Here is a 22,867-nt window from a genome sequence, read left to right on the forward strand (position 1 = left end):
GGTTCCCTCAAAGGCCTTCCCTATTACATTACCTTTTCCTCTTGGGGGACACCTACATCTTTTTATTAAGCACCTAAACTAGTTACTAACCAAATCAATATAAAAATTTTCTGAAAGGCAATTTCCAACTCAATATAAGTGTTCTTTATTGTGCTTTGGAGTGACTCAGTTACAACCTTTGCAATATCAGGTTCTGAAGAAATCAAGTTACAAAATCTGGTCATCGCAGCAGGGCCATCCAGCATCCCATCATCCATATTGATGTCTAGAACCTGGGCTCCCATCTCAACTTGCAATTTGGCTACACTCAGGGCTTCCTAAAGAAGAAAGTCAAAAACCAAAACAATAGTCACTAGAAGCCTAGTCATTCTCAGGATAACATTTCACTTCTCCAAAATATGCATGCAGCCAACAATTTAAAAATTTCTAAGACATTCCAAAAGAGAATACGGAAATGGTCTGTGATGTACAACAGCATACAAAAGTTGTTAGTATGGCACAACTGATAAATAATTTGTTCACAAAGACATCACACCAGAGACCTAATGTGCTGGTAATGCCATTGATTTTAGACCATTGGTCATACGCTTAACTGAATTATTCAAGATTTGCATAGTAACAAGGACTTCTGACTGCACAAGATTACAGGAAAAGTGTCTGTGATGGTATGAAATAAGGGTCTTGCATCACAAGCTCTGCTGTTTTATAATGCAGACTACTTAATTTTTGGAGGTTGTTTGGCATCATTTCCAGCTGCAGAACAATCACCAAGTGCTAAGAAGGAAAATACTAAGTTTTACCTCCGGCCCACATAATTATCTGAACACTCATGTTTGTTTGCTTTCTCTTTTTTGTCACTCTGCAGACTGAGGAGACAAAAAAGAAAAAGGCTTTTGGTTACTCACAGTCCTTAAAACCCTGTGTTTTAAGCTCTCTTTATTTAGTACGTCTAACACGCTTCATGACTTCTAAGAGCTTGAGAGTCAGACTTCCTAAAAAACAAAGGCTTTAATTTTGATTGTATCGACTACAACAGCAGAGCACACTCCAGGCAGAGCCTCAGCTCTCAAGAAATGTCACTTTACTATTTGTTTGAACATTACAGTAAGAATTTACACCAGTAAAAAATGAGCACTCCAGCCGTTTCATTGCTGCCCTGCAGCTGTTTCAAGAAAGCAATTACCTTGTAAGCAACTTTTTCTGTAGCAACTCCCATGTAGCACACTGGAGCCAGTGATCAAAGTATATAAAGATTAGAGCAACCATAATGCTGACCAGGGTTGGAGAAGGTAAGGAAAGAAAGTGAGGGCTGTACAGTGGCACAATCTATCCAAAGTCCCCCACATGTTGGAAGGGGGGATTACACCCCCTTTTCTTCCTCCCTCCTCTGTAAATCCACCCCCCCTAGCTACAGCACAGACCAGAACATTTTCTAAACCATCATCAGCTGTGTAACTTAATTCAAAATGGAAAGTCATGTTTCCTGTAACATTTGTCCAAAAAAAAAAAAGCAAGCCCTTGTAAAACCCTTCTCACAAATTTATTAGGAGCTAGTAAGTACAGAAGCAACAGAAACAAAGGACAGTGAGAAAGTAAATTCTCCTTATTTTCTTACTCTTGTAACTGGTGCTTTGTGCCAGCAAAACAAACTACTAATAAACACAGAGCAATGGAGCAATGAAAAATCAGAGCATTAGCTATAAATATTATTGTTAAAATGTATACTTCATAGTTGCCTGCCATGATGAGTTTAGCAAACTTCCGTGATCCTGCAACATTGCAGCGTTCGCCAATATTAACAAAGTTGGTGTATGGCCCAATCCTGAATGGCTCCAGACCTTAAAAAGATATTTTTGAACATATTTGTAAAAACAGAAAAGAAAAAACAGTGCAAGAAAGACAAAAGCCCTTTTCCAAACTATGAAATAGAGGTGTCTCTCTCTTTAATAGTGATTTCTCAGCACATCAGGATATTCACAAATCTAATGAGTAACTAGCAAAGAAACGCATTGAAATAACTTCCAACACATATGCCAAAGGTTTCTATCCTTCCTCAGTGACAGTCAATAATTTACCCAACCCCAAAAAAATAACAGCCAACTTGTTCAATATAAAACAACATGAAGATAAGATTCTTTGGGCATCGATATGTATAAACATACACACCTTCTCTCCCAACTATGTTATCTCATGACTCTACCACCACCAGAGTCCAATGAATTGACTGACAAACAAGGTCAGCTCTTAACCACGTACCCAAGTTCAGAGAAACGAGCCAAGTAGGACCCTTGGGTAGCAGGCAACTCAGAGGCAAACAAACCTTACAGCGGAACAGAATAAGCTATTGCATGAAACCACAGGCGAACCATGATTTATTTAATTTGTGCTAAATTGATTTGACTTTGAGATTAAAATACCAGCCCAAAAAGACAGTATGACTTGGATGCATGTCCCAAAGGCTTAAAAGAATGCCTGGCTGTGGAACATACAGATTAGACTTTGCTAAAACAAAAGACATTCTAGACCTGGATGATTACTGGAACACTATCCCATTAAGACTGGATCAATTGACATCTGAGGCAACACAGGGCAGCTGTCTCACAGCAGGTGAACAATGATGTCTGTCCCAGCTCTGCCATCAACTGCAGTCAAATTACCTGATCTCTCTGTGCTTAACCCTCTTGTGTTGCAAAGCAAGGATAAAGATACACACCATTACACAGTGTCTGAGACTCACAGAGTAAAATGCACTGGCTTGCTTCTATTATGCAAGATGATTGTAATAAAATGTTCCATTAATCCTTCAGCCAAAGCAGTAAGATTTCGATCTGGTTACATATCCATAACCTCACATCCAGAATCAGAAACTCATAGTACTGTTCTGACCAGCAGAAAACAGCAAATAAATTTACAAAGGTTGCATGGGTTATAAAGTTCAAACTGTTACACTCCACTTTACCTGACAGCAGCATGTATCCTTGAGAGGGAGATGGTGGAACACGAGGCTTACAGGATTTCACAGCTTCAGCAATTTTCCTGAGTTACAGAAAGAGGAAAGTAAAGACTGAAGTTTTTAGTTACAACTAAATCACTCCAGACAAGACTCAAACAGAACATACTAGACACATACCTACATCTCCAATTTAGCCCTGCAGCAGACAAGACTAATTAGCCTGTTTCACTTTGTGTGGCCAAAGGCAAAAACATACTCCCAGAAGATCATACCGTAGCTATTTGCAGGGAAAGTACAAAGCTAAAGATGTATCAAATACAGAATGTGAGCTACTATGCCAATGGGATACTTGATGGATATCAGAACCAGGCCTCAAACACTTACTTACTTCTTACTATATTCATCATTTGCTGAGCTGAGCAATTGCCAATGGCAGCAAAAATCCAACCCAAAACCAAGGGACAAACATTGTTCTGTGCTGAGACACATTTCTCAGATGCCAGAATGACTCATAGTGTTCACATGCACTTTCTCTTTGCTCCAGTTAGGAGTGACACATGGTGTCCTCTGTACATTCACAGAGCCACCTCTCCCCAGTTTGTAACAGGGAAAAAATGAATCACAAGGGCCCCTTATCTTTCAAGCCCAGGGAAAAAGGGAGATTTTCCCACTGACCTACTTCCAGTGAGAAAGATATGAAACACTCCTTCTGACTGGCCAGGACTAGCACCAGCTGTACAATGTTCCCAGATCTCCTGTTCAGCCATTTCACACGCACACCCACACACTCTCTCCTTTCTCCTACCACCAAAAGAAAGTTAAGTTTCACCTTCTGGCTAAAAGGGACAAAAAGAGAAAGAATGTACAGCTTAAGGGAGCAGATGTGGGAGGGAAGCCTTTCTGTCCAACAGTAAAGAGGGAGGAGTAATTCTGAAACAATTTTAGATGACACAACAGCAGAGGTGTAATCTTTGTTTGAACCATGCCTCTACTCATTCTTTGCAATACACATGAAAGCCAGGTTATTTCTATTCATATATTGCTGCTATTGGCATTCAAGCAATCCATCTTTTCAGGAAACTCCAAGACAGGCCATGGAATATTGTTCCACAGAAGTAGCACTTAATTTACTTCCCAGTGCACCTAAAGCTGTAGCTCATGATATACCTTATATGTGCTGGTGTAGTACCACAGCAACCTCCAACTATGTTGACCAAACCATCCAAAGCAAAATTCTGTAAAAGGGAAGGAAAGAGAATTCTGTTTCAAGTTAATAAAGGTATCTTATATATACACATATATATTTAGATATATATTTATATGTTTTTTCTCCATATGTTAAGCAATTCAAAGGGATCACAAGAAAAAAATTAAATTAAAAAATAGCAATACTGTCTCTTTTGCTTAGGATTTGTTTTGAGATGTGGATTCCCAAGGCTAACCAGCAATTTCAACACCTAATTTTAGGAAACTACATTTGAAACTGGCCTATTTTATACTGAAGCCCCACATGAAAACTTGGATGTGTATCAAAGACTAGTCATACTGTATTATAGAAGGGAATTAACATGCAGCAGACACTGTGTTCTTGCTGACACACTGCAGCTCCAGCCACACAGGTGTGTCTTGCACAGATCAAGTGGCACATGGAAGGATACCCTGCACTGCAACACCACCATCATCAGCGGTTTCTATACACACAACTCTGTAAAAAACACTCAGCTTTTTCAACTCTTCCCAAATGTAAAAGTAAGAACACAGGAGTGCAAATAAGTAACATCCACAGATCAAGCTGCAGGAAAGCTACTTAGTGTAGGACATTAAAGTAAATAAGGTTTTCAGAGTTCTCCAAGTAGTTTTTCCTAATCTTGTATCTCAAAAGCACTTCAGGACAATGCCTATAAACAATGAATTGTCTATAAACAATCCAAATGACATATGAAGCCATCTGAGGAAAAAACCCACACCACAGTACTGTAACAAAGACACATAAAATACAAGCAAAGAATTCTTGTCTACTAGTATGTCAGATCTGACACATTCATGAGAAATATTTCATACCTTTATATGATTGGCAGTCACTTCTGGGGTTTCATCATAACCACCAAAAGCATTGGGAAGACCTTGAAACATAATTTTTCTAGTGTTACAACTTGTCTGAAGCCCACAAGAACAGAATTAAATTTCATAAAAAGACATAATTAAAGTAGCTACACTTGTATGAGGACTAAAATGCTTCATCACCCTTGCAATCGTTACTCAATAGATCATTAATCATGCAAGAGAGCACTCTGGATTCACTGTCACAGAACTAACAGTTACTTCCAGCATTTTAAAATATTCTTAATCTCTTTTTAATAGTAAAAAACCCAATCTTTTCAAACTAATTCAACTCTATTATTGCTAATGAGATGGAATGGTTTAGTTACATTTTGTCTCCCTGTAAGCACAGGAACATGTGCACCAACACACCTGCATTGGGGTAACAGATGATGTAGGCTGTTGTACATTTTCCAATTGTTTCAATGAATGGTCGCATTTCAACTGCCCCTAAAGCACAATTTAAGCCGATACTGGAAAATAAATTTTCAAAAATTATTTTGAAGTAAAAACACCTTTTACACACAAACCACAAATGTTAGTGTTGGCAACAGCTAACTCCCACAATAATCTACAACAAAACCAACCTGATCTCCAATTTCTTTAATCATCATCATCAATACAGCAAGACTGTGCAAAAGGAGAACCTTCAGATGGAAGCAAAGTGCAAGGGGGAGGGGGACTGCACTGAATTGAACTCGGAACAGTAAATCAAGATTTCATTTCAAAATCCAGGAGGAAAGTGGCAGCATTTCGACAGCAACTGCAGCAACACAATGGCTCTGTATTGTCTAGGTGAGAGAGAACAAGTGGAATGAGAATGACAGACTGGAAAGGAGCCTTGTGCTACAGGAAATAGTATGAAAGAGGTTAAAAAGAGTAAGACCTGCTTCAAGCTGCTAAATCATCATTTTATTTTAAAATTATACACATCAGTTATAACAGCCTTGGAAGAAACCAAGTGCCTGCCCCAAGATGCCTCCATGGCAGCACTAAGCTTGGGCAACTGAATTTGCTACGTCTTAGTAATGAAGACACCACTACAGCAGAAGTGTTTTTTGCATGAATAAGCTTCTCAGACAATTCTACCAGTGTATGAGGTACAAACATGTTTTCTTTCATTCAGTGACACATACATAAATGTAACTTGCACTCAAAATGTCTACATTGATATAAAAAATGGAAATTTCTCTTTCAGAAAGTATACAAGAGATCTTTTACATATGTTTCCTGATCTCTCTGCACCATTCTAGAAAACACCTTATGAGCACTGCAAAACTCGAAAGGTGCTCACAGTGCTGCTCTAAGACGAAGATGTAAAAAAAGCCTTCCTGGAATAACTGTCTCTGAGAGGATGCAAGCTAGCCCACTGGAACAGGAATGGGTAACAGCCACATGTCCCAAATAACTGAGCCACAGAGGCAGCGTCAAAGGTAGCTAAGTTAATAAAGTGACTGGAAGCACAAAATGGTTTTTGACTTTTCTCCTGTTTCCAAGGAGTAGGCAGGGGCTTGGTAGCTGCACAGGTAGTAGCAGTAAATGCTTGCAGCCCAATTCACTTGATGGACAGAATCACAAATCCTTGAGATCCAAGGGGCTCACAGCAACATCCAAAACCAGTCCTTGAACATCACACAGTCATATATCCAGACCAGGCAATACAAAAACCCCTTCTTCCAATAGCTTAGGTTTGGTTTTTTGTGGTTTTGGGGTTTTGGTTGTTTTTTGGTTCCCCCCCCCCCCTTTTTTTTTGGGGGGGGAAGGGGCTATATGTTCGTTTTTTCAAACAGTCAGCTCTACCTTCAAAGTGCCTTTTCTAATGGATCTCACGTGGACCATTCTATTTAAAAGAACCCTTTTATTCTTATTTCCCTAGTCAGTGTTTATACACATTTAAATCCTTCATACAGATCCCCTGGATATGAATGCACAAGTATGGCAATGAGGTTCTGGAATTTATTTCAAAGTGGGAGCTTATTCCTTAGGATTTTTGAAGCAAAGCAAGGTAAGAGTTGTTAACAAAACTGTCCTTATCAAATGCAGATGAATGAAAGCTATTTACTACTGTCATTCAATTTACATGCTTCCAGCTCACACTCCTCACCCCCTCTTTTTAAGCTCTCCTTTATCAGGCAGCTTCATCTCTCCCTTCCACATTTAATACTCATCTGTCTCTGGTTCTGAGTAGAAACTCACCTGTCACTCTCTTTACATCATCTTACCAGAGAGATACTGTAAAAGCAGCCAGCATACTCGGCAAACAAGCACTTCTTGATGTTCTCACTTGACTTAATGGGTACTGGCCCTCCAGACTGCCTGAATGATTACCCACTACAGAGGTTGCTGACAAATTGTTGTGTCCAGTTCTGGTCTCCCCAGTTCAAGAAAGATGAGGAACTCCTAGAAAGAGTCCAGAGGAGAGCAACCAGGATGATAAAGGGACTGGAGCACCTCCCCTATGAGGAAAGGCTGAGAGAGTTGGGCTTGTTCAGCCTGGAGAAGAGAAGACTGAGAGGGGACCTCATCAATACACATACAAATATCTTAAGGATGGATGTCACAAGGACAGAGCCAGACTCTTTGCAGTGGTGCTCAGCAACAGGACAAGGGGCAACGGGTACAAACTCAAACATAGGAGGTTTCAGTTGAATATGAGGAAAAACTTCTTTACTCTGAGGGTGACAGAGCACTGGAACAGGCTGCCCAGAGGGGTTGTGGACTCTCGTTCTCTGGAGATATTCAAAGCCCGCCTGGATGAAGTCCTGTGTAACATGCTCTAGGCGAACCTGCTTTAGCAGGGGGCTTGGACTAGATGATCTCCCGAGGTCCCTTCCAACCCTTGCGATTCTGTAAAATATATCTATGAGCACGACACCATCCAAGTGTCACCTGTTTCAAAACTGCGAAGTCAAACTAAGCACAGACATACACATTAATTCTGAAACAAAAAGTAGCTTCCACAGCCAGTATCATCTTTCCACAGCACTCAACAGCACCATGAAAGCAAACATTTGATAAAAGCAAACTGTTAACCATGCCTTAAAAGCCAACAGCCTTGAACCAGGTTGCTGGTATGCTCTCATTGCAACCCTAGTGCAATGACCATCACACCCTCATCTAAACATCACCTCCTTCCCTTGCTCATTTCTTCACAGTAGTCACACATCAGGTCCAGAGAAAGCTAAAGTTGCAGAGTGCCCTTGGGACCAGAAGAAACACCACATGAGGGCCCTAAACTCAGCATATGTCTTCTTAACACTACCACAGTAGAAACTCAATCACAGGAGCTGAAATAGCACTCATGCCACATCTGAGCATCTTTCATAGCAAGCAGCTTGCCACACATCTTTTAGCACTTACTAAGCACAGTTCATGTGTGTCTCAGCCACTATCTGTATCAACTGGACACAAAGCGCACACTTTTCAGGAAGGCTCCAAACCAAACTGACTTAAGGACGGCCCATCACCCTAAATGGGACATACAGAACCCAAATGGAAACGTGAACATGTAAAACATGATCCCTAGGATACTACTTCTAATCAGCTTTTTCACAACCCTAAAGCCACTCTATACCAATCTGGCAACAGAAACAACAGTAAATGCAATCTGCTCCCACAACTAAAACCCTTCTGCCACAGTGCTGTATAGTAGCCTTCACATAAACGGGAAACAGGCCCTAAGCATTCAGACCCATAAGATAGCTTTTATGAAATATGGTTTAATAAACTCTCGATTTCTGCTCCAGTGCCCTTCTCTGCTCTTCAGAGGCAAGAAAGTTATGAGCAAGATTATCTGAGACAGACTCATTCCAAATATGGATGACTAGGCTCCAAAGCTGAGAGGAGTCAAATACCACCCTGTTCCAAGAGGCTCCATATGTTACTTCTGGAGCACCGTCTGGTCTGGGAAAGTGGAGCCTCAAGGGCAGTCAGGAAAGCTGTGAATGCAGTCTTCTGCTTTTGTATCACTGAGATGACAGATTGTGCGTTTTAGATGGAATTTTGTTGTAAAAACAAACAATGGCTCATCACAGTGTGCATGGCATGCACTGCTAACAGTAAATTAAATGTTTTAAGCTAGAATATTCTAGTAAAAAACCAACCTATTTCCAGTGTAAGTTTTTGCGTGAAGAACCAAGCTGAGAGAAGAAATGGTAAAGAGGGAAGAGGAGGCAAGGAAGAGGCAGAATAGGGCATAGAAACAGAGAAGAAGAGAGAAATGGTATTCAAATTAGCACACAAAACCTTGCACAATGACCAAGATCTGGTATATTATGCACTTTCGCAGACCCTAACCTCATACTTATTTCAACTTTTCTGCCTGAGCAGAAAAGAATGCAAGTAAACAGAGGCATAAGGATCACTCTCTTTTTTTTCTCCTTGAGAAAAACCACCTAGGGTATATATTAATTTTTCTAAGAGTTCAGTAAATAGAACACTGGAATGAAATCTTACGATTTGCTCTTTCAAGCCATCCATCCTGAAACATTCTGAGCTGGCACCACTTTCCCCTAAGAAATATATGTAAGCCCTGCCCATATCAGGAATTAAGTTCCTTGCACAACCTGAGGCAGTAGGAGATGGCAAACTACAGTTTCAGAATTTTTTTTTTTTAATGCTTTGACCTAATTGTGATTTCAGTGGCTGTTGCAAACACAAAATCCCAGATTATTTAGAGCAATGTTTTAAAAACTCAGTGTTCTTTGGAAATGTAATTTCTGCTGAGGGAACAATAGCAGAACATGTTAGCAATACATGTGATTAAATATGATCACAATTAGTATAGCTTCCATTTAGCTGCAAGCAAGGGGTTAAAATAGAAAAGAATCACAATCTACAGATAACTTACTAAGAGCAAGATACATTTCCTTACCAAAGTGGCTTACTGTGGGAAACACTAATGACAAATGCCTCTCCTGTCTGGCCTGAGAGGGTACGCCCACTTTTATCCACAATGGTTCCAGAAACCTAAATATCAGTTGAACACAGAGAAAGAATAAGAATTACATTAACAATAAAACCAAAAATTTAAATAGCTGAACTGCTAAAAGTCAGAGCAGAGGGACCTATCCTCCACTCAAAGTGATGAGGCACAACGCAAAAAGAAAAATTAAACTCTTTCCTCCCTATAAACATTTAAATATTTTAGTTAGGGGAAAGGTAAATCTTCGACCAGTGATCTGTCTCTCCCCCCACCTCAGGGGGAGGGGGGGGGAAAAAAAAAAAAAAAAAAAAAAAAAATGACCAAAACACCCTCCAGAAGCATGGTAGCGTTCGGGTACCTGTGCCCCCCCCCCCCCGGGGGGGGGGGGGGGGGAAAAAAAAAAAAAAAAAAAAGTAAGTGACCATGAACCATTCAGCAGCATGGTAGCGTTAGTACCACAGTATTATTCTGATGATGGCCTCTGAACCAATCTGTTGTTGTTACAGTGGTTACCTGTTTAGGCAGCTATCAGGAGTCACAGCGCCTCTCCTATCCTCCTCATCCTCCCTACCTCCCCCTTTATGTTATTTCAGGTCTCAGTACTGCTATTAGGTTGTTTGGTGGTGGTTGGTGGGGCAGTGGAAGCAGAGGAGGGCCGGCATTAAAAACAAGTTACTCCTTTTGCCATAAAGGAACATCAAATGTTGTAACTTCATAGTGGAGATAGAAGTCTTAACCTGTATAATCATACCTCTTAAGTGCTATACAGAGAGAGATAGGCAAGTAATAAATAATGCCTTGACCCCACCTAACAACTACAAAGTTGAGAATTCAAGAGATGTTTGAATGAGCCAGGAAAGCCTTCCCAAGCCTACAAATCTTTTTCCCAAAAGATTGAATAAGTTTAAAAGACTCCATGCAAAGGTAAATCCATTATTTACTCCAAAACATGCTTTAATATTGATGCTACTGGAGCTGACAAGAGGAATCCTAGAGAGCGCTGTGCTAAGGGTTGTACTTCTCAACATAACTGAACTGGAAAGGGAGCAGAGAATGAGGCAATCAAGCTCACTGACCACTGTGTTCAGGACAACAAAGACAAAAAGTCAACTCGATGTAATCAGAGAACTCTCAATCCTAACTGACTTGATTGATAAAAAAAGTGGAAACTCATTGCTGATAAAGTACAAAGCTGTGAACACAGGAAAAATTCTACATAACGACACCTCCAAACTAGTCTTTACTGCTTGATAAATTAATCTGAGTAACAAAAGAAAGTTTTATGAATGCAGTTTCAAAGTTCATTAGCAGTAAATACCAGGAACTACAAAGAAAGAAATGAACAAGGCAGAGAACATCACTAGGCTATCATACAAATCCCTGATGTCTGCACTTTGCTGTGTGATATTCTAATTCCCCTCTGACTGGCAAAAAATGGAAAACAAAAAGATGGCAAGAATAATGAGTGAATGGTATAGAGCAGGTAAATAGACAAGGACTCTTCAGGATGGAAAAAGATGACTAAAGGAGGCTCTCACAGAGAACTATAAATGCCATGACTGTGCAGCAAAGAGAACATGGAACAGCTGCTCACTGTCACTTTTAAGAGACAGATGGCAAGATACAAAATAAGTTATCAGGTGAAATGTCCAAAACTAAGCAAACTTTCAAACCAGTGCATTCATAAGCTGCAAAAGTTACTGACAGATTATTTTGTGGATGCCTAGGTCCCACACAGGTTTTAACATAGGTTCAAGGAAGGAGTAAACACATTCCACAAAAGGGTACGAACAGATATGAACTGCAGAACAGAAAGTCTGGGCTGCAAACTGCAGAAAACCAGAAGAATACATCTGAACTTATTCTTTTCCTATATTCGTTCCTCTGCATTCATGACTGCCCGCTGTCAGAAAAAGACATGTCAGAGAAAGAATATGGAGTTAGACAGACCTTTTCTGACTTCAGCTGGCCACTCATATTCTACTTGAAAATATGGCAGAATTTGCTTAATTTCATCCTTGAAGCACTGGTTTTTATTACCCTTATGACAGCAAGACTGAAAAAAAAATCATGATCAGATCTTTTCCTGTGGAAATATACAGAATGAATACACACTGGAATGAAGTCACTCTTTAGTCTTCAGCTTAAACTGGGCAGAGCTACCCATGGCTGTTCTCATAAAGCTCTTCACATAACTAGTTTTTCCTTTAACAATCATGTGAAAAAAGTACATTTCCAAGACACTTATTTCCTTTACTTCAAAACACTTTAATTAACTGCCATCTCAGCTAGTTCACAAATCAAGCTTAAGCATATGTAAAATATTAAATAATATCTACTTACAAATAAGGGTCGGGGAGCATACTCTTCCTCAAACAATGTCTGGAGTGCAAAAATTGCTGCCTATAGAAGAATAAGTTGCAAAATATTATGGACATTTCAAGAGTTCTTCAGTTTGTTGGGTTTGCTTTTTTTTTTTTTTTTTTTTTTTATTTTTTAATGGCTGCTTATGTAACTTGCTACCTCTTATTGTCTGCAAGAACTTACTACACACAAGAGACTTTACCCTTATCCCTAACATCTTCCATGTGTTCCAAAACATTTAAAAAACAAGTAGAAAGGAAGTACCATAGGGTAACCAAGTAAGATTAAGACTATTCTGAAGCCCAAATCACATTGGCATGTCTGCAGCACAACCCCCAGCCCAAACACGGCTGTATGTAGTATTTTCAGTTTTAATCTGTTTAGACATGCAGTTCGCAAAGGATGCTAAAACCCACAAATTTTAACATTAAGGACTGCAGTGACCCCTTGGAAGGTCCTGAAAATATCCTGCCTCCTTAAGGTATGAAGGTTGCGTGTGAACATGAGCTCAGCACAATGTTAAGCCTGTAGGATCCTAGTGAAAGTTCCATGATGACTGAACCAAACCTCCTTATCTTCAAAAGGACAAGTCATGGCACTGCACACTTTAACCAGCCTATGGCAAAAGCATAAAGAAATGCTGTGTGCGTATCCAGCCAGACTTTTCCACATAAAATTGCAAGACAGTTTTAAGCACCCTAACAACTCCACCACCTGCACTGAGCAGTTATTAGATATAGAAGATGTCAAAATCACGTGAATTGTGACATATTTCAACATTTTATTCCTCCTTTTTAGCCTTCTAATCCTCTACTCCATGTTTTTCTTTTTTAAAGCTGATGGCAGAGCGTCAGCGTTCCCAAAAACCCCACACTTTAACAGGACTGTCTCACAAGCCTTCCCACACCTGCCATCAGATACACTGGACATTCCCTCTGCAGTGTGCATCCCAAGCATCCTTTGGACAGACACACACTGAAAAATACAAACATCAGATGCATTTGGAGATGTTTTGCAATACAGCAGAGCTTCTGGGAATAAAAGGACATCTGGCACAGACAGACAGAAAGAAACTATCGGCACATACTAAAAGGCAAAGGAAAAAAGTCTATTTTTTCACTAAAACCCATCTCCTTACACTCTATGTGTTTGCTATCAACCGAAGTGTCTTTTAATGTATTTAGTAAGCAGTAGCTGACAGATCTTACAAGCACCATATTGAACTTCCTTAGGCAGTACACCGAATACTTGTATTACTGAGTGTTTTTTTTTTTCCCAGGAGTCTCACCTTGGCATTGGCTGTATCAAATATTGTTTCCACTAACAAGATATCAACTCCTCCATCCAAAAGTCCTTTGGCTTGCTCCTTATAGGCTTCAACCAGTTCATCAAAAGCTGTAAAATGGAAATTATGTTAATTTCATCTAGAGGTATCTCTTTCAAGACTAGAAGTAAAGTCTAAGTAAAATAACTTGATGATTATAAATACTTACTTATGTTCCTGTAATCTGGTCTCTCCACAGATGGTGACACAGAGAGTGTCCTGTTTGTTGGGCCCATGGCTCCAGCAACATATCTCCTAATTCCTAAACCAAGACACAGACAAAAAAAAAAACCAAACCCAAACCAAAACCCACCACAAAACAATTTACCTCTGGTTTCACAATGACAGCCATGTCAATGTAAAAAACCTACAAGGACACCGAGACACACATGTCATTCAGGGATGAAGAACTATAAAACAGGAAACTCCTGCCTCAAATCAAGAGTTTAACAGCACAAGATTATACAGCTGACTTTTTTGTTTTAATCCTATCCAACAAGATGCTCAGTGTATACACACGAGACAGATGAACATCTATCAAAAAGGCAATTGGCTCAATTAATTTTTCTTCTACATATCATTTGTCTCTGACACAGGAAGCTTCACTCAATTACTTTAAACACACAGCATAGAACTGTCCTGGCATTTTTTACTAGATAACCTGATTTGAATATTCCAGCACATGTTCATAAAAAACCCCCACCTAACTTTAAAGTATATTTCAAATCTTACATTTTTATTGCATACTATGAATCACATCAGTAGGGGGTTATTTGGACAGCAGCACCACTGTTACCTCGAAGTTTGATGCCAGAATACAAAAGGAAATTACTTGTCTTTGAAAGACAGCATTGTCTACAGCAGCAGAAATGAGCTATAACTCTCTTAACATGAAGCCATGAAGGGAAAAGACTGCCCATTTACAGATGATGGTCACATACTAAGCACATTCCAGTAGTTGCTCAGTAAAGTCAAACCAGGAGACTCACACTAGGAGCAACCGGTAATCCACATTTACCTACAATCAGCTATCCTAATTCTGCAGTACAAAGACTTCTGCTGTACAAACCTAAGTAATTTATAACAGCCCCTGCTGAATTTGTTTTCTCTAGCATACATCTGGAAGATATGTTTTGCCTGCAGTCTAAAACAGGCAGGCACAGGACACCCATCCTGAAGCACACACTGAGGACCGGATCCTGCAAACATGCTGAAATTACTGTGATATGAATAGAAATGTGAAATTGCTACTGCACCTAAAATGAAGGGTGTGCATGTCTGCAAGTTATGTCCCTATGATGTAAACCATCAAGCTATCTTCTAGTTAGCAACATTTCAAAGACTGTAGCAAGACAGTCAAAACCACAAATGAGGAAGAAATTTAAATAAATATTGCTTACCTGTCTGAGCAGTTACATCATCTGCCGCTTTTCTGGCCACCTGTGCAGAGACTCTGTTTAACTGATATGCCTAGAACAATTACAGAAAAATTTCAAGTAACCTTTAGTTCAACACAGCATAACTCATCCTCAGAGAAACATACTTCCATCCAGTAGCTCACAGTACACTCTGAAGGCTCCCTAAGTACATATAAGCACTACTACAAAACTTCAAAAGGAGAAGCTCTACACATCTCAGCAACAGTTACATGGCAGGTCTCATGCCACATATGCCCCAGCCTACAGCTGGCAATCATAAAATTTCATTTTGTAAGGTACTAATTAAATTGTACTGAATCAACAGAAGCTTCTGAAGAACAGGACTTAGAGGACAAAATTAACCTACTTTTAAATTCACTTTTTATTCAAGTAGCATATTTCCAAGTATTTTCTTTCACATATTTCTCAAATTCTCAAAACAACACATAACACAGAAGACGTATGACAAATGCAAGCTTGAAAGGTCTTCTACATACATCAGCACAAACAACACACAAATAACATGTAGGAAAAAAGCAGTTCCATTGTGGCATTTGGTGAGTTGGAAGGACTGAAGCAAAACATCCCTGTTCATAGAACTGAGGCATTCTGGGAATGCTCAAACAAAATCTAGGACAAATACATTATTGCCTGTGCCTTTGTCAACAAGAGACACACTACGTCACACAGAGCAAGTACAATTGTCTACAGCAGTGGAAATAAGCTACAATGCCATCACACAGCTCTAGAGACAGCATGCTGGTCAATAAATACGGTACCAATGGACTCTGGGACTGAGCTAAGGTTGGCTGCTAAGGCAAAAATCTTGATTAACATTTTAATGTGTAAATAGTTTAGCAGTCTTACCAAATGCTCAAGGCCATAGTCAGCTTGTGCAACTCGAGTACTGCTAAAAGTGTTCGTTTCAATGATGTCAGCACCTGACAGCAAGTACTCCTGCAAGACATGAAGGAAAAAAAAACCTCCGAGACCTCCAGAACTGAGATCTGGAATGAAAGCAACACAACTATTTTGCCTCAATCCGTTGATAAATCATCTCCTAATTCAGCACAGATCAAACTCTGAGGGCCTTACTCAAAAGAGACAGGGCAAAAGCAAGAGTGTTCCATGTAACCAATGTTCAGAGTTCATCAGCCACACTTTCTATTAACAGGTGACATTTATAGTCACCTCCACCACTGAGTCCAGTACCTGGAGCACATCCTAGATTTTTGCACAGGAACATGGTGGGATGTAGTCCAATTGCCATCAGCAAGTTAGGGCTGCTATGGGCAGACTCAGAAGAGGCACTGGTTAAAATTTACACATTCTGAAGGGAGCTGTACAGCACAAGGACATACTGGGACAGAATATGAGCTTAGGAGAATTATGTTTTGTGCAGATCGCATTTAAAGTTTAACTAATGGCCCAGATTCGCAAAACAATTAAGCCCTCTACTCCAGTTTGGTTGTCTAATTCCTACTGAAGTAAAGGGAAATCAATGCAAACTGAAATATTTTTGCATATTCTAACCTATGTTTTGATAACCTCTATCAGTTGCCCTCCTCCCTCCCTAATTCCTCTTTTTTATCAGGTGATCTCTGCATATTCAAGGAAATTAAGACATTTCAAGTACTAATAAGTCAAAAATACTGATGTGGCCATTAAACATAAACCACTCAGATTTTCCTGTAAGAAGCAAGTTCAACAGGGCAAACAAAGTCTTGATCCAAACAACAGCAGAAAAGATTTAAATTTGCTTTAAAACATGTTTTGCTGCAAACGTAACATGCTTTCTCTCAACTCCTCCTGGATACATATGGAAATACCTACAAATAGCTATATGAAAATACATAAGTTCTTACGTGTATACTAAAATAACCAAGTAATGAAGCTTCTGAAAATCATCTAAAGAAAGATGTTAAATGCGTACACCTTTGTACTAGCTTAGTTCAGATCTGTCATTTTCACAAAAGCCCTTCAACTTCACTATCTACCACCACAGAAGGAAATAATATGCTCAAAGTAGGAAGATAATTTTTGCCCTTGAAAACACCTCTCTTACTACTGAATTTTACTATGCCAGACAAGGTACAGCTAGCATTTACTTTTCAAGTCACTGATATCTGTAAGATCTGACTCACTGAGCCATTAAAAAAACCCCAACAACCATACATACAGTGGGATTATAGTTATTTTGTAGAAATATTTTCATCTACTATTTCAAGTTCTGTCCAATTCTCAGAAGAAATAATCACTGGCAGGTATAAAATACGAAGTCACTAACCATGGCTCAGAAAGCATCTGAACCAAAAGTTGCTGTAGGCATGGGGACTTGTTCTTTTCTTACACTCTTCCTTAAGCACCTACAACTGGCCATTGGAGGGATGACAGCAGGCTACTGTTGGTTTGACTCAAAGCATTCATTCTCAAGTCACATCACCATTGGTCTGCTAAACCTGCAAAATTCGGCCTACCCAATTAAAGCCACAAGCTATTATAAATTCCAAGGTTCACGACCACTACAGCTCAGTTGACAGTCTAGGGACTGAGCTCAGTCTACAAATATTTCCTCCTGAAATTTTTATAGGTCAAAGACTCTGATTCTTTTCAACTTCTTGTTCTTAAAATCCAAAGAATGGCTGTTAGAATGTAAATATAAAAATACAGATAACATACTGAGTTTACCAAAGGTAAGCCAATTATTATTCTAATCAATGAAATACAGATCTGTTTAATAAATAATTGGAAAAACACAGAACAGATGTGACGCTTCACCTGAATATCAACTAGTTGCAATGCTATTCAAACGTTCCAATTATTACACTAAGACCTACAAATACCTGCAACTCAAAAAATACAAGACTTAGGGAGTTGTTTTATTAAAGTCTAATTAAACATAGGAAAATAATAAAATCTGTTTGCAAATTCCTAATGATCAATCCTAGACTGTTTTATTCTCTGGGCCACACATCAATATTCTAGAGAAAAACAGAGAATGTGGAAGCACATATACTCATTAGGAAGCTCATATACTCATTAACTATGGAGAGGCCTGCTTCAACTATGGAGGGGCCTGCTTCAGGCTGCCACATTTAACAGCTCTTTAATACCCAGTTATAGAAACACACATCTAGACTTCAGTTGTGTCCTACTTAGATGCATTTCAAGTGCTGGTTGAGGAGGAGAAAAGGACAGAAAAATGAAACACACCAGAATCTACAATTAATGGAAATGTATCAGGGGCATAAGTCAAAAAGGGATTTAAAAACAACACTGCCTGGGTAACATCAGGAACCAAGACACAAATGCTGTGCTCACACAACCAGAACAGTCAAATCTGTTCATTCTTTTTCACATGGTTACCAAGCACTTTCTTCCCTATCCCCAAAAGACACGCGAGAGCCAGTAGCCTGTGGCAAGGAAAAGGGGACCACAGAGGCCAAATTCTCCTTCCTTCTCAAGAAAGCAGAAATCAGAGCCACCTACCTTGTGTATGTCACAGATTATATCAGGTTGAGTTAAACTGAGAAGGTCATTATTGCCTTTCAAAGGCCTGGAATGATCTTTAAATTCACGCCCTCTGAAATCCTCTTCTGACAGGGCATGTTGCTGGATCATGGTACCCATGCCTCCATCCAAAACCATTACCCGCTCCTGCAGAACTGATTCAATTTCATCTTCCATGCTTTTCTGGGAATCTGCTGCAAGAATATAAATCCAATATTGTCATGTTTTAGCCCCAGTTGGCAACCAAGCACCACACTGCCACTAACTCACCCTCACCCTCAGGTGGGATGGGGGAGAGAATCTGAAGAGCAAAACCAAGAAAACTTGTGGGTTGAGATAAGAACAGTTTAATAATGCAAAAATAATAATGATGTAATAAAAAGGAAATGAGAGAAAGAAAGAAACAAAACCCAGGAAAAACAAGTGATGCAACTGCTCACCACCTGCCGGCCGATGCCGACAGTCCTTGAGCAGCGATTGCTGCCATCTGGCCAACTCCCCCCAGTTTCTATACTGAGCATGATGTCATATGGTATGGAATAGCCCTTGGGCCAGTTGGGGTCAGCTGGCCTGGCAGTGCCCCCTCCCAGCTTCTGGTGCACCTGGCAGAGCAGAGGAAGCTGAAAAAGTCCTTGACTGGTATAAGCACTGCTCAGCAACAGCTTACCGATCAGGGTGTTATCAACTTTATTCACATCCTAAATCCCAAACACAGCGCTATGCCAGCTACTAGGAAGAAAATTAACTCTATCCCAGCCAAAACCAGGACAAATATTTATGTTATGTTAAAAAAGAATATACTGGAGAGAAGGCCAAAAGTAAAGTATTACAAGGCTACATTTATACCAACACACTGGAAAAACAGTTCTAAATCAGATGTAGTCTCAGCAAAAAGAGAAGTCAAATAAAATTTGCTCTATAACAAGTATGAAGCATTTGAAGGGAGATTAAAACACAAAAAAGAAAGCCACCCTCGTTTAAAGTTGAACCTTTTAACACCATACAGGCAGGCTCAGCAGGTTCTTACATAAGAGCTTAAACCTACTCACGTTAAACAATCAAATTATTCATGAAAATAGGATCAGTCCTTCAGCTGAAGGCTTTCAGAGGCAAGACCCAAAAAATTGTATCTGAAAGTATGACTGCAATGCAGACTCCCACAGAGCATAACTCGTGCTTTGCAAGAGCTACAACCCATGAGACACACACATTAGAGCTTGCTTTTGCTTTAATGTAGCCTCTAAGTCAACTCCTTGATACTGAGAGCACTGCAGCCCAGGCAGCTGAGCTGGGCATCGGAGCCCTCCCAGAACCATCCCTTCTTCCTCTAGGCTTCTGTCCCTTTTAACTACTTCTACCTCCCAACTATCTTCTCATGCACACTGGTAGGCAAACAAAGATTTACAGTCATCTGTTTGGTTTTAAATCCTGCACCTCATGTAGTCTGTTTTGCTTTCTCTACAGCTTGACTTGCTGAACAGATGCCATTTCAGTGTATGGTTTTCTGCTCATAGGAGCACAAATTTCTGCCTAATCTCTGCTCCCAGCTCTGCGGAGAGCCTTATTCTAAAGAAGCTTTCAAAAGCTGCAGTTCTTCAGCAGCATCTCAAAAAGCTGCAGGAAACATGGTGGGAATCATGAAGGTGGCTGTCAGTGCCAGAGGTACACAGACTCTGTTTTACAAATGGATGGCATAGCTCAAGCCCACCAAAACCCAGTTTACCTGTCCTTGCTGTGGATAATACTTGACTCTTCTTCCATTAGAAGCCTGCACTACTTGAAGCTGTGCTCCGGCACACTGACAACACAATTTTCAAGTTGGAAACAGTCTGCAGACAGGTCCAAAAAGACCACAGAAATCAGAGAGGTTCAATTCATAAAGGCATGCTAGAAAGTGCTGAACTCTGCTCTTGGGAGAAAAGCTGGGAGGAAGCTGGGAGTCAGCTCTGCTAAACAAGAACCATCATCTCAATTCAGCATTCAGCTCACATAATTCCCCTCTCCAGCACAGGCAGGGCACAAGAGGTTGTCAGAGAACAAATGAAAAAATGTTTGGAAAAAATCTGAAGCAGGGAAAAAATCTGAAGCAGGGAAAAAATCTGGTCAGCTTTTTTTTTTCCCCCCCCTTTGTTTCTTTTTTTGTTTACAAACCCTGCTCCTACCTCTGCTCAGCCAGAAGTTCATTAAAAACTTACTTTTCATCACTGGTGAGCTTTGGGAAACAGATTCCCTCTTCCATTTAGAAGCATTCTAGAGAAAAAACTGCCTCTATAGGTGTAACAGAAATAGTAGCAAACCAGCAGTGGTAACAGGACCCAGGACCAATTACCTTGATTTTACACTCTACTGAAACTTAAAATACAAAGCACATTACCACAGAGTGTTCTAGGGCTGGAACTAGTTTAGCAGACCATATCAAAACAGATCAAAAGTGACCCAAAAGCACTGGCTTAAAAGCCAAAGGGATATGGAACACAGAATAAAAAAATCCTAATATCGTACTTCACTTCCCCAAGGTAAACACCCTGGCTTGAGATCACTTGACAAGGGAATTACTAGTCTGGAAAGGAAAAATGAAATCAGCTACAACTTTTACCCCTTGTAGATGTTTCCAAATAAGTTTGCATAGCACACAAGGTGTCCCCCTAGTACAGCTGTTCACCCCTACAGTCATTCTGCCACTAACAGTTACAAACTTTGCCCAACTGTAACCTAACAATTTTACTATGCAGCTACCAAACAGCTCAGGGAATAAGGCAAGATGATATTCTTTCATCTCCTTATCTCAATCTACATACAGACCATATATGCAGAATTGAAGGGATAAATGCATGTTCTCCACAAGAATTGGGATTTCAAAGCTTGCAATTTGCTTAAAACCACATTTTTCTGATGCCTGCAATGATCCTCAAAAGGTGTTATTATTTATGCAATTCTATTAAAAATTTATTCTTAGTATAAAATAGTCTGGCATACAAGTACTTGGAAAGGAATAAAGGATTACAAATTGCTTCCAAAGCTTTTAACAAAGGATCAACCCTGCTGTGACAGTATGATAGTATTTTTGTCACGTTAATGCAAAAGAACACAAATTGAAGAACTACAAGGAGCTATAGGCACTTACAGTACCTCCTATTTCCTAGGCTGACCAGGTCCTGTCCTAACAGGCAACAAGGCCACTCCACATTTGCACATCCTAATTCAGCAAACCAGCATTGCCCCGCACCAGCTCCAAGCATAAGTTTCTCCATCATTCAAAAAATTATTGCACAGCACGCAGAAATCAAACTTTCTAGCAGCTAGGAAGGATGCTCCTGCTATCAGCCTGCCACAGACATCTCATGACAACCTTAGCATTACTTGCTGTTTAATTAATTAAATCTTCTTCAACTGGATGCCCTCTGACAACATTAAGAGTTTTGTGAACTGCAACAACACATAGCAGACAGGTCCTCTACTAGAGCAGGCAGCAACACCCTACTGCTGTTATTTGTTACCCTGCCTATCCAAAAAAGAGGCACACGGGATCTTACCACCTCACCTGGGGTACTTCTGTGCACCTTGCTGACGGCACTCGTCTTAAGAACCATTCAGGTCTTTCATGATAGACAGACAGACACTTGTGTAGCCAATGCATTTACAAGGTTAGGTTGAAAGGCAAACAACAACCACAAAAGCCACTGAAGTCCCAGAACAACACAGGAGGCATGTTGTGTCCACCATCCCTAGCTAAACATGATAATCCCAGGCTCAGAAAGCTTCCAGTGTCATAACCATAACTGCCCGTCTCCCAACATTAAGCCATTCACAACAGATTATTAGATATTCATTACAGGCAGGAACCATGGGGAAACAAAACAGCTTCCAGACCAGCACGGCCTCGCTCTGTGGTATACCCTGCCACTGAAAGGCTGGGGAGAAGCACTTCGCTCAGCTTCCTGACAGCCTGCTCCCGAACACAGGTCCTTCGCACCACCACCAGACTGCTTTCATCTAAGAACTTTTCTCCAACTACCACCACTTCTCAAGCTGCTGCTAAACACCCTCCCATGTTTCCCATTTCAGCCAAACCCATTCGGCTGTACAGCAGCAGACAGTTGCTAGCCATACCTCGACCTCAGCTGGGATGGGAGAAAGGATCAACGCCACTTTTACCAGAGGAACCCGGAAAAACCTCAGACCACAAAATCTGATTACAAAGTTGGTGCCACACGCAGCTCTGCAGCAAGGAGGACTGCGGGCCTGTTTAACAAGCTGAGGGACACAAGCCCGGG

At 40.2% G+C, this 22,867-nt stretch overlaps 1 protein-coding gene across 1 annotated transcript in view; it reads right to left on the reverse strand.

Moving 5' to 3' along the window:
• MTR (5-methyltetrahydrofolate-homocysteine methyltransferase) overlaps positions 1 to 22,867 on the reverse strand; it is a 54,474-nt gene that overhangs the window by 25,338 nt on the left and 6,269 nt on the right. Inside the window, exons 3-15 of the mRNA XM_009644117.2 lie at positions 18,573 to 18,787; positions 15,951 to 16,040; positions 15,066 to 15,135; positions 13,835 to 13,927; positions 13,630 to 13,736; positions 12,321 to 12,380; positions 9,927 to 10,021; positions 5,426 to 5,526; positions 5,015 to 5,076; positions 4,121 to 4,188; positions 2,960 to 3,036; positions 1,726 to 1,838; positions 177 to 317 (exon numbers count right to left, since the gene is read on the reverse strand). Coding sequence (XP_009642412.2) covers positions 177 to 317; positions 1,726 to 1,838; positions 2,960 to 3,036; positions 4,121 to 4,188; positions 5,015 to 5,076; positions 5,426 to 5,526; positions 9,927 to 10,021; positions 12,321 to 12,380; positions 13,630 to 13,736; positions 13,835 to 13,927; positions 15,066 to 15,135; positions 15,951 to 16,040; positions 18,573 to 18,787 — 1,292 coding nt within the window. The remainder of the gene's footprint in view (positions 1 to 176; positions 318 to 1,725; positions 1,839 to 2,959; positions 3,037 to 4,120; positions 4,189 to 5,014; positions 5,077 to 5,425; positions 5,527 to 9,926; positions 10,022 to 12,320; positions 12,381 to 13,629; positions 13,737 to 13,834; positions 13,928 to 15,065; positions 15,136 to 15,950; positions 16,041 to 18,572; positions 18,788 to 22,867) is intronic.

The sequence above is a fragment of the Egretta garzetta genome, unplaced genomic scaffold, assembly GCF_000687185.1.
Source record: "Egretta garzetta isolate BGI_Z169 unplaced genomic scaffold, ASM68718v1 scaffold118, whole genome shotgun sequence".
Classification (NCBI taxonomy): Eukaryota; Metazoa; Chordata; class Aves; order Pelecaniformes; family Ardeidae; genus Egretta; species Egretta garzetta.